General features: G+C 39.1%; 1 protein-coding gene across 3 annotated transcripts in view; it reads left to right on the forward strand.

Moving 5' to 3' along the window:
- ARNT2 (aryl hydrocarbon receptor nuclear translocator 2) overlaps positions 1–12572 on the forward strand; it is a 162587-nt gene that overhangs the window by 86599 nt on the left and 63416 nt on the right. For 2 of the 3 annotated variants that reach the window (XM_053717672.1, XM_053717674.1), the window contains 3 exons: positions 6918–6983; positions 7067–7152; positions 9128–9139. In XM_053717672.1, the coding sequence (XP_053573647.1) occupies positions 6918–6983; positions 7067–7152; positions 9128–9139 (164 nt within the window). The remainder of the gene's footprint in view (positions 1–6917; positions 6984–7066; positions 7153–9127; positions 9140–12572) is intronic. The other variant, XM_053717673.1, reaches the window with a different exon arrangement.

Genomic DNA, 12572 nt, shown 5'->3' on the forward strand with positions numbered 1-12572 from the left:
CCCCAGTCATTATTTGCCTTTCATCCCAAGTGGTTGGCAGAGAAGTGTCAGAAGTTTTTCAAGTTTCTCTTATGGAGGGCAGTACTCTTCGGCATGGGACTGGAGTTTTAAGTAGTCCTGTCAGCCTCTCAGTGAGAGCATGGGTGAAAGTTAGAGTCCGGAGATGCAGGGGAGAGTCTTTCTACGAAACCATCCCGACTCATATTAACAGCTCCACAAGCAATCGGCGTTGACGAGTTTTGCTGCCTGCTTTCTTCTCTCAAGTCCATGGCAGAGGTGATGCTACTATTCGTCACACTTGAAGGGCCGTGTTCCTGTTCCATAGCATAGATTCCGGTAAGATTGTTTAATTTTCTTTCTTTATGATTGCCTGGTATTGCAAATGTTTTCCTGAGAGGCTACCACCTTGCGGGACTAACTAGAACTCAGGGTCTCAGTGAGGCTCCTTTTGTATCTTGGAATCAAGGGTTAATATCTCCTGTGGGGGGGTTATTGAACAGGGTTTTTTTTAATAATGTTTATGTGATTCGACCTGCTTTGTGTGGTGTTACTTAGGCTCTTGGCTAGGAACATAACGGCCTTTGGAAGTGACACAGCGTTAACGGTTGAGCGCACTTTTTCTGGACCGCACGGTGCACCTGGTGACTGGGCGTGGTCACGTTTTGACTCTCCATTTCCACATTCCTGACCATGTGGCAACGGAACATTTCTGGTCCACTGGTGTTGGGTTCTAGGAGGAGGTGAGTGCTCCAGCCATTGTGGGTGTCAGGTGCCGTTTACTTTTCTTATTTGGTCCGTGTTTTGTGTTCAATATCCCAGTTATGGAGGATTCTGATAATGGGGAGATGAACGTCTCTGACTCAGAGTCTATTTCTCATGAGGAATACGAATTGGCCCGAGTGATACATGCCCTTCAGTTATGTTCAGAATGCCGTTTTAGAGAGCTCAGTTCCTTGGGATCAGGGAATCAAGGAGCCGCTGAGTTATCCGTCTCTGGGGGTCCCGTTCCCCGAGTGGCGAGTTCCCTACCACCAACTCTTACTACACATGCAGGTAACCAAGATTTTGCTTATCCTTCTCTGGAAGGTGGCTTATTCCCCCTGGACGTTATGGCACATTTTTTTCCCATGTCCATTATTATGGCGCTGGCGCATCTGCAGCTACCAGAAGTGTGTTTACGATATTGTACGTGTTCTGTGTTCTTCAGGCATGGGATGTCCTGCTCAGCTATTGGGGGGGAATGACTGTCCCTGAGGCTTCAGGGGGTCAATCTTTGGGGTCGTCTTCTGCTCCGGCAAGGGTATGCTGTGCTTTCGTTATAGACTGGCGCGCCTTCGTGTCCTTTTGAGGCACGTTCTGGCATTGGAGGATCCCATCCTTAACGGATGCGGGAATTCTCAGTCTTCTACTTCGAACGGCTTGCAGAATTAGCTATATGAGGATGAAGTCATCTTCTTATAGCCTTGTTTATTGTGTATCCTTTCTAGTCCTGAGCTGGAAGAACATGATCCCGGTGTCTGTTCTTTTTGGGCCTTAGCTTTTATTTTATCTGGTTAGGATGATTTTTTTATTTGAGCTCATGTTTATGTACTTCCTTTGGAAAAAAATTCTAGAATCGATACTCGCGATTTTTTATTGCACAGTTTACTTCTATGGAAGTTTGTTTGATGTGAGGACATGTTAGCCATATGTTTTTTTTTTTTTTTTTTTTAAATGTTTTGCTGGGGATGACTGTTTGCGGCCTTGACAGTATCGACCCAGAGTTTCAGGCTGGTCCTGATCTGGTTCGGACCCTTATGTCTTGCGGCCTGTTCTGCCTGGCTGGTCCGGTTGAGGCGCAGAGTGTTCACATTATTATTTGTGTTATTAAGCTAAGCATTCTGTGAGGGCCTGAGGGTCCGTGAGGCGTGGGGGATTGGTTCAGTCCTTGTTAGCCCCTCTAGCTGGTCGACTGGGACTCGGTGGAGTTTCACTGCGACACACTCTGTTTTCCGTTATTTCGTTGGAAAGAGCAGTGTTTACTTCTCTGCGTGGGTTGGAAGGTGGAGGACTCTGGGCCTCCTTGCTGCGGGCCCTGACGGTCTTGACTTTTAGGGGCTCCTTGTTATTGTCCTTTTTGGAGGTTCTCTTCCGTTGGGTCGAGATTTCTGGACCTTGTCTGTTTCTCCTTAGTGGTTTTAACCTCTTTATGGGGATGGCCGTGTGGTTTTTTCTTCTTCGGGAGTTTCTTGTTTCCCTATCAGGGACGTTAGGCTATGTTGTCTCCTTCTCTGCGCTTCGCTTGGGGGTTTTGTCCTACCGGGGTTTGGGATGCTCTGCATTCTTTTTCCTTGGGTGTGGTCCTCCGGGTGCATACTCTGAGGAGATATGGAGATTTGTCTTTGTTCTACTCGCTCTTCGAGTGACTTTGCTCCTTGAGGTTCTCCCTTGGTCTCTAGAAGTCTTGGCACGCCTCTGTCATGCTCCAGCTCCTTTTTGGAGTGTTTGGACTCTTGTAGGGGGTGTTCTCTTCCTTTTGGGTTGAGATTGGTGAGTGAATCTTGTTCCCGTTCTCTGGGCTAGGGGAATTCGTGTTCCCTGGGGTGTTGTTTGTTTTAAACAATTCTGGGGCTCAGGCCTATAGTTTTGTTTGGGATCTTTCTAGAAGTTCGGAAGCTTATGATCCTGTAGCTGGTCTTTTTTTTTCCCAGGGAACGTAGGTTGTGGCTTAAGGAATGGCTAGTTAAGCCTGCTAGCAGCTTGGCCAGGTTCTGGGTGCTCTCGGATACGCTACTTATGGCTTGCCTTGTCCTTTGAACAATGTATATTCCCCCTTGTGAGGAGTTTTCTCTGTGTTTTTCGGGACATATGGTTGTTTTTCATTCGGCTTTTATTTTCATCAGACTTGGCTCATGCCTTGTGAGCATGTGCACTGTTCTTATATGTGCCCTTCCCTTTGGGGGGGTTGTTTGGTCCTTCTTATGAAGTGGGGGGGAGTCCTCTCACTGGAGGGTTGTTGTCCTGTCTTGTGTGCAGGAGGTAGGAACAGGTTTTTTTATCCTGTAAGGGTGAGCAGTTTGCCTTTCTGGCTTGTGCTGTTCTTTATGTGGAGATTGTAATGTCAGTTATGATGGGTTCTCATAGGAATCTTCTGCATTTGCGATGTTCATCTCCTATGGGTTATCTTTGGCAGTACCTATTTGAGAGAGCTCTTGGGTTAGCACCTGAGTTCTGTGGGGGTGACGAGTTCACCCCATTCCGTCCTTCCCTAGGGGTTGGTGTTTGGGTCCTTTCTGTTGCCCTGTTTTTCAGACCTGCCTATCACTTGGGCTGGTCGAGTGTGGAGCAGGATCTGAGATATGTGGTCGTCCTCGGGCCTTTTAAGGTTCGGTGAGCCTTCTTGAGGTTTTTGTTCTCTATGTTTAAGATATTTGAGAAGGACTGACTGCTTTTGGATAACCTGTGATGTGCCCACTGTTTAGTGGATGTTTAGCAGTCTGGCAATTAGGATTTGATATCTCTTTTCAGCTGCTCTTACTTGCTGGCAAATATTCTTTTTCAGAGTCATCCTGGTATGACTGTAGCGTGTGAGTTTACTCAGGTGTTCACTTATCTGGGCTTGCTGCACGTGTTCGATCTGTGAATATTTCGATATTCTGAGTTATCTGTGACTTGAGGACTCTGTCTTCTGTTGTCTTTTAAGATGTGGTTGCATTGTATTTAGGAGAAGTTTTCTTCTCGGTTTCTGTTCCCGGTCTTAACCTTGTGGTTTCTGTGTATTCCGGGGTCTGACCTGCTGTTTTGTTCTAGTGGTGAGCTTTGCGGCTTCACTACCTGAAGGCTGAGAGTTTGCATACCCACTGTGGGTGCTGTGGTTTCTCGTTGCCTGCCTGTTTCTCAAGACTGTTTTGGGTCTCTTTGAGCTTGGCTTGGTTCTCGGGGGTTCCTTTTTTCATTTGGAGCCAGTTGCACTTTATTTGGGGTCCCTTCGGGGGTCCTTGATTTTTCTTTCACGTTTTCTCTTGATCAATTTCTCTAGTAAGGGGCGGGACGTTGGGGACCGACTGCTGTGCGGTGTTGTCTCCTGGAGGAGGCTTGGCTCAGTCGAGTCCTTTCTGTGGTCTCTAGCAAGGTCTTATGGACTATCTGCGGGTCAGTGTCCTTGGGGCCTTTTCCTTTTTCTAAGCTTTATCGGCTTCGGATAAAGCGGGTTTTTTTTGGGTAGGATTTGTAGGCCTGGTGCCCTCAGAATGGGCCGCCTTTTGTACCCTCCTGTTTTGCATTCAGTGTCCTCTATAGCTTGGGTATTGTTTCCCAAAAGTAATGAACGCAGCTGTGGACTCTTTCCATTTATGAAGAAAAACATAAATTATGCTTACCTGGCAATTTTCTTTTCTTCAGATGGAAAGAGTCCACAGCTCTATGTGGCGTCTGTTATTTTTATTCTTCTGGCACCTTTTCACCCTGATATTTCTTCTACTGTTCCTTCTTGCTCGGCAGAATGACTGGGAGATAAGGGAAGTGGGAGAGCTATTTAAAGGGACACTGAACCCAAATTGTTTCTTTCGTGATTCAGATAGAGCATGAAATTTTAAGCAACTTTCTAATTTACTCCTATTATCAAATTTTCTTCATTCTCTTGGTATCTTTATTTGAAATGCAAGAATGTAAGTTTAGATGCCGGCCCATTTTTTGTGAACAACCTGTGTTGTTCTTGCTGATTGGTGGATAAATTCATCCACCAATAAAAAAGTGCTGTCCAGAGTTCTTAACTAATAAAAAAGCTTAGATGCCTTCTTTTTCAAATAAAGATAGGAAGAGAACAAAGAAAAATTGATAATAGAAGTAAATTAGAAAGTTGCTTAAAATTGCATGCTCTATCTGAACCACACAAAAATTGTGTTCACTGTCCCTTTAAGCCTTTAGCTGGGGTGTCTTTGCCTCCTCCTGGTGGCCAGGTTCTGAATTTCCAAAAGTAATCAATGCAGCTGTGGACTCTTTCCATCTAAAGAAAAGAAAATTATCAGGTAAGCATAATTTATGTTATGTGTGTATGAATGTATGGATATATATATATATATATATATATATATATATATATATAAACTGGCGAAGGCACTTTCTATATGCTATTCTATTGAGGATATCATGAACCTACAGATGTATGTTTAGAATAGCAGATGTTATGAGCCAGAGATTTAGGCAAGATCATAGATCTTTTTGGTCACTATAGGTATAGTCTGGGGGGGTAAACTGTACTCTCTTGATGTTATCAACAGTCTTCAATAACCAGTGATAGCATTATGATTGTGTGCTGTAAAATATTTATTCCAAGTAATTTGTTCCCATTATGGACCTGATTATCTAAAATTCATCAGCATGGCGACCCATGCATAGGTAGACTTCACAGAATGGTCTAACAAAAGAGGCTGAACCAGGAATTCCTGGTGAGTGGTGAGTTTACCTCTATAGAAAGAATTGAAGCACACTAGAATGCAGATTCTTACACAGGAGAGCGAATGTCACAGCACCCGGCACTGATAGCATCATTTTTTTGAAGAACATACAAATCAAATTAGATTGTTTCCAGCATAATTTACCCTGCAGCTTTTTTCTAGTTTCACATAGTTTATTTTAACAGAACTTTAATAAGTGAAATGCATATTTTGAAACACTCGCCAGCCTACTTTTGGCGAGATGAAAGTGCAAGGCCTACATGCGTAATATGCTTAGGTCATTCTGATATCTATTACAAGGAAACTTGTTTTACACTCAAGGAGCTCCCCTGTTCAGCCCACTCACAAATACTCCAAGACTCCTTTCAAAATAGAAATATAGGAACCCTTTGTATTTTAACTGCTTGTTTAGAATTTCAACACCTATTTGGATGTGTAATGTATATGATTTTGATGCGTAATATGATTCTTATTTTTACAGCGTACATTAAATGCGCTTTTGAAATGCTTAGTTTATTGAGCTCTTTCCTGTATGTATGCAGCTCGCCATCAAATACAGAAATGTAGGTTATGCCCCTTAGCGAAATACAGTTTACAGCATAAAATGTACCGTTAGATAATTTTGTCATGGACTTAAAGGGACATTAACACTAAATTTCATGCACCTCCCTCTAATCATGCCGCCATATTGGAGCTTAGGTTACACTGCAGGTATCTAATAGAGAATTTATGCACAAGTGCAAACACATCAGCACTGAAATGCAATAAAAGGTGAAGTTTAACATAGCAGTACCCATGACTAGCAGTAGGCAGGGAATAACCTCAATACTATGCTTATAAAATGTATTTAGTGTGTAATGTCCCTTTAATTGCACTGAAGAATGATTTTAGATAATCCAATTTGAGTGTAGAGCTTTAGATCATCAGGGCCTATGAAAGTAGCTCTTCCAATATCCTAGTATTTTATACTCCTATTTTGATTGATTATCTGGAATAAATATGTAGCTTAAAGCTAATTGGATATGCTTCCGGTATCTCTGGCTGAGACCTTATGAATACAACAACATATCACAGCACTCTGTAGGAGTTTAAGACCTTAATTGGCTGGCCAACCCCTGTTGACAGAATAGGGTGAAAGGGGAAGGGAGAGCAACTCTGAATATTAAATGTTACTATTTCTAAACTATAAAAGTCTCCATAAACCACTGGAATCTCAGCCATTGTGCTTTGAAAGCCTGTCATGGAAATGAGTGTTTTTTGGCTGGGGTCCAAGCTGGTCATGGTTGCTTTAGAGAAGGATATTAGTCTGAAAAATGTGCTGAGGAAGAGACAAGGTTGAAGATGTTCTGCTGAGCTTTTTATGATACATAAAATATTTGTTGAACAAAGCAGCCTTGATGTAATCACCCCACCCGGTGGGACATATATTGTAGGATGCCTCTCCTTTGTACTTGTATATTTAATGTATATTGTTTACTTTAGGTGTGGAAATGCCCCATTAGATCATTTACCTCTTAACAGAATCAGCACTATGAGGAAGAGATACAGGTATGTATCCCAACTACTATAAATATTGTCTCACAACTATCTTTTTGACATATATTGCTACAGCATTGTTGTCTCTGTTTCAGGAATGGTCTAGGGCCAGTGAAGGAGGGAGAGGCACAGTATTCTGTCGTTCATTGTACAGGTTACATAAAAGCCTGGCCCCCAGCAGGTAAAAACGTCTGTACTGTGCAAGAAAAGTAGTGCCAAACAATTATAGAAGTGACTCTTAACACATTTGTCTCCTAAAAAAAAACCAGTATATATACACAATCTGTTTTTATTGATTTATTATATGAACTGCAGATCATAAAACATACAGGAACTTGTGCCTTTTGTTTTATTTTTTTTGTATATGAAAATAGCTAGTTTGCTCCATTCAAATTGTCTGAACTTGCAGGGAGAGCAGACCTCCATATTCTATCACTCTATAAACACACATTTTTCCTTATCTTATCCCTGTTGGTATATAAAAAGGCCAATACTTAGAGTTAACAACTGAAATTAACATTTTAGTGCCTATCTTACAAACCTCACTCTGAGAGGATTATTACAACTGATGCCTCTTGTTTACATCACTTTTCTGTAGAGCAAGGAACTATTTGTAAACAATGTAAAACACTACAACTTGCAAAATAAATAATTGGGAATACATTAAAGGGACATGAAACCCAAAAAAATTCTTTCATAATTCAGATAGAGAATACAATTTGAAACCTGTTTCTAATTTACTTCTATTATCTAATTTGTTTCATTATTTTTTATAATTTGTTGAAGGAGCAGCAATGCACTACTGATTTCTAACAGAACAAATGGGGGATCCAATGAAAATCAGTATATATATATATATATATATATATATATATATATATATATATATGCAGCCACCAATCAGCAGCTGGAACCTAGGTTTTTTTGCTGCTCCTTAGCTTTCCTAGATAAACCTTTCAGGAAAGGATAACAAGAGAAGGAAGCAAATTAAATAATAGAAGTACATTGGAAAGTTGTTTAAAATTATATTCTCTATCTGAATCAGGAAAGAAAATGTTTGGGTTTCATGTCCCTTTAAAGGGGAGACAATTTTACAGAGCACTGTCTCTTTAAGGTTTGCAAATAAAAATTGTAAATTTCTTACACACTCCTTTTAATACAAATATCTATTTGCAATAACTAACTTGTAAAGAAGATGTATGGATTGTATTGTGTGTATCAAGTTGCAAATTGTAGGGATATAAAAAGTACATCAGAGAAGAAAATGTCTCTTTGGAAAAACAGATTACGTTATCATTTTACAGAAAAGTGTGAGACCTATGTGATAGAGAGAGTGGTGGATTGCAGGATAAAAGCAGATTGAATAGGAATTTAAACTGACATATATTATTATGTTAAGGGTATTGACATTCCAGTACATTAAACCTGTCAGGAAATCAGCAGATCATACTGTCTGTTTCTGACATCAGTTTCTGCATTTCTAGTATTTCAGAGAACTGCAGGTTTAAAATAAAGCATTTACACCACATCTGGGAGGAGGGACAGTACTCCATGCTTGGAGTTTTATGAGACATTACAATATCTGTCTTACTAATTAAGTTACCAGTTAAGCTTTATACGAAATTATGGGTTTCTTATGAACCATTGTGGTACCTGAAAATCCTACAGAGTAATTCATATTTTCTAAACTAGTGTTGCTAAATGTCAGTGTTTCACATTTCTTTACTAATAGGTTTGACCCACATGTTTTGTAAATATAACTATATTTATTTAATGGGCTTCTTTAATATACGAGTAGTATGTCTTCACAATTAAACACTGCATTGAAAACAAAATGGCCATACAACATACCTGTTTTCATACATTTAAAGCTGTCATTTTGTTCATAAAATACAAATCAAAGTGTTTACGAGGAGGAAAACAGCAACAAATTTTACTTTAAACAAAATATGCTGTTGAAATTTAATTTATAGGAGAAAGCTGATAAGACCCAGGTGATTAAACAGATTTATGTGGGTAGAGAAGTTGGCTTATGTGCTAAAATACAGTATAATAGCAATTGTAAAAAATGGGGACCATCTTAATTTTAAAATTAACTGTATCTTCTTATTTGCATGTCCCTATCCACAACTTCTTGACTGCTGTGGAAACATCAGCTGCATTGAAAGGTACATTAAAGGGACATAAAAGTCAATTTGTTTATGTACGCATGATATATTTCTGCATAAAAAATTTGCATAATGAAAAAATGTTTTAAAAGCAATTCAAATTATCACTTTGCCAGGAAATATTACAGGGTTGGTATGGCAGAGAAGTCCAAGGATACACCCCTTGAAAAGCTTGGTAGAGTTCCTATACTTGTTTGCCTTTATTGTAGCCAATTAAGAGGTTAAAGTTGAGGCTTTCTATAGCATTGTCCTTTTAGTAATGACAGTTTTTGTTTTTTTACATAACAAATCTCCATTGTGTGTAGAGCTCTAGAGTATCTGGACCTTAAAGAGGACCTTGGTTGTACAAGGATATGCTTGCTTACTCATGGTTCTTTGCGTAGTGAAGTTTATTTGTTGTGAAAGTGTTAAAGGGACAGTCTAGGCCAAAATAAACTTTCATGATTTGCTTTGTTCTCTTGGTATTCTTAGTTGAAAGCTTAATTTAGGAGGTTCATATGCTAATTTCTTAGACCTTGAAGGCCACCTCTTTTCAGAATGCATTTTAACAGTTTTTCACCACTAGAAGGTGTTAGTTCATGTATTTCATATAGATAACACTGTGCTCGTGCACGTGAAGTTACCTGGGAGCAGGCACTGATTGGCTAAACTGCAAGTCTGTCAAAAGAACTGAAATAAAGGGGCAGTTTGCAGAAGCTTAGATACAAGATAATCACAGAGGTTAAAAGTATATTAATATAACTGTGTTAGTTATGCAAAACTGGGGAATGGGTAATAAAGGGATTATCTATCTTTTAAAACAATAAAAATTCTGGTGTAGACAGTCCCTTTAAGTATAATGCTGATAAGGCTCCAGCCTTGCATAAGATATTGCAGTCTGCATCAGGCTTGTTTTTGTGTGCACTGGCCCACACCTCTATGTGCATAGCACAGCCCATTGGTTGAGAGGATGAGCATTAGAAAGGAACAAAATTAATCTAGACTGTGTGACATCACTGCTGAAAATAAACAAAAAACAGCATTTCACATAGAGATATCTTATTTATACTTTAAAATGAAATGAAAACATTATAGATTATTTATTTCAAATGAATTGTTTTAACTTTTATCTTTGTTGTCTTAAAGCTGTTTAAATTGATGTTTATGCACATTTCACTGGTCAATAAGAACACTTCCTGCAGCTCTGTTGGCGGGTAGTTTTATTTATCAGAGGAGCATCTTTTTAATATGTAATATTTCCTCTTTTCATATGGAACAGAGAAAAAAATATGATTGTATGTCCTTCTCACTTAACTCAGGGAGTGCAGTGTAATGATCCTACCTTGTGCCTTTCCTTGCTCAAAAATACATTTACTGCACCTTTGTCTTATTCCCTACGTTATAAAGAACAGGTTATGTAGCGTTTCATTAGACATTGCTCTTTTATTTGGAATTTGCCTATGTTTTCATATACACAATTTTGGTTACTTTTTCTCTAGTAAATAGGAGCTTTGCTTGCAGATTTTTCCCACAGAAAGTAACATCAGAAACTGTGAAAACAAATATAAGAAAAATGCAATGAACTGATACAGAGAACAAGCAGTTACTTAGGCAGTTATGAGGTTTCCTTCTGTTTCTTGTGATTGTTCCGAACCTCTGGTTTTTATCCATCTCTGTGAGTCTGGTGTTTGCGCTGAGAGCCATCTCTGACTCCTTTCAATATTATTATTGGTTATTTGTAGAGCGCCAAAAGATTCCGCAGTGCTATAAACAAAGACGGAGTACAACAAAACATTAATAGGGATCAAACGGGTAGAGGGCCCTGCCAAGATTCGCACTGTTGTAGTCCGCTCTTAAGAAGGTGATCTACAAACAGCTGGACTCTTAGGCTTACATGTTCAGGGGGTTAAGGGGATAGCAATGGAGGAGAGGAACTGGTATAAAGAAAGGTTAGTGTAGGTTGTATGCATCCCTGAACAGTAGAGTATTTAGGGACCTTCTTAAATGTATGTAGTCTAGTCCTTTTATGTGAAAGGGAGACTGTAAATGGTTTATAGCATAACTGAAATTCTGTGCTCTTTCATGAAGTCAATACTCGTTCTAAGCGTGGCTAAAATTCTAAACTAGTAGACTTAACAATATAAGTAAAGGTTTAGGGTTTAATGAGCACTCTTTCCTAGTCTAAGTAGTAAGGAATTAAAAAATAACTTTTAATAATTAAATGTAAAAATGTGGAAACAACCTCTATATAATAAATGAAACCCCACCAACCAAAGTAATAATCAAGTGAGATAAAAAGCGCATGCATTCACCCCCCTGTTTCCTGGCCGATAGCTGCAATTGTTGGCATTAGATGCTAGGGGTGAAAAAACATGCAATCTCACTAAAAGAATACACAAACTAGTTTCGACCCAAGTGGCCTTTTTCAATGTGAAAAGTAACAAGCCGAAGCCCCAAATGCCACCCTTTTAAATACAGGCATATTGCCTGCTATTCACCAATCATGATGTAGCATTCAGAGCCACCCCTCATACAGCCTATCTACGCTGTGTGTGACTGTGGTGTGGGCATGTGCTGATTCTGTGCATCATGATTGGTGGACAGATTGTGACTTCACATCACAGAAGACAGTGTGTAAACAGACTCTGACAGGATTAGTGTATAACACTAGTGAAACAGTAAGATCCGGGTTAGTAGTACTGTATGTGCTCCTGAGTATTACACTTATTTGGGCAACCCGGATCTTACTGTTTCCTCATTTTTACATTTAAAGGGACTGTTCACCCAAAAATTGTTTTATTTTTATTTGAAAGCTTTTAACCCCTTAATGACCACAGCACTTTTCCATTTTCTGTCCGTTTGGGACCAAGGCTATTTTTACATTTTTGCGGTGTTTGTGTTTAGCTGTAATTTTCCTCTTACTCATTTACTGTACCCACACATATTATATACCGTTTTTCTCGCCATTAAATGGACTTTCTAAAGATACCATTATTTTCATCATATCTTATAATTTACTGTAAAATTTTTTATAAAATATGAGGAAAAAAATGGAAAAAAAACACACTTTTTCTAATTTTGACCCCCAAAATCTGTTACACATCTACAACCACCAAAAAACACCCATGCTAAATAGTTTCTAAATTTTGTCCTGATTTTAGAAGTACCCAATGTTTACATGTTTTTTGCTTTTTTTGTAAACTATAGGGCCATAAATACAAGTAGCACTTTGCTATTTCCAAACCATTTCTTTTCAAAATTAGCGCTAGTTACATTAGAACACTGATATCTTTCAAGAATCTCTCAATATCCATTGACATGTATATATTTTTTTTAGTAGACAACCCAAAGTATTGATCTAGGCCCATTTTGGTATATTTCATGCCACCATTTCACCGCCAAATGCAATCAAATACAAAAAATCGTTCACTTTTCACAAATTTTTTCACAAACT

The sequence above is a fragment of the Bombina bombina genome, chromosome 6 (assembly GCF_027579735.1).
Source record: "Bombina bombina isolate aBomBom1 chromosome 6, aBomBom1.pri, whole genome shotgun sequence".
NCBI classification, from domain to species: domain Eukaryota; kingdom Metazoa; phylum Chordata; class Amphibia; order Anura; family Bombinatoridae; genus Bombina; species Bombina bombina.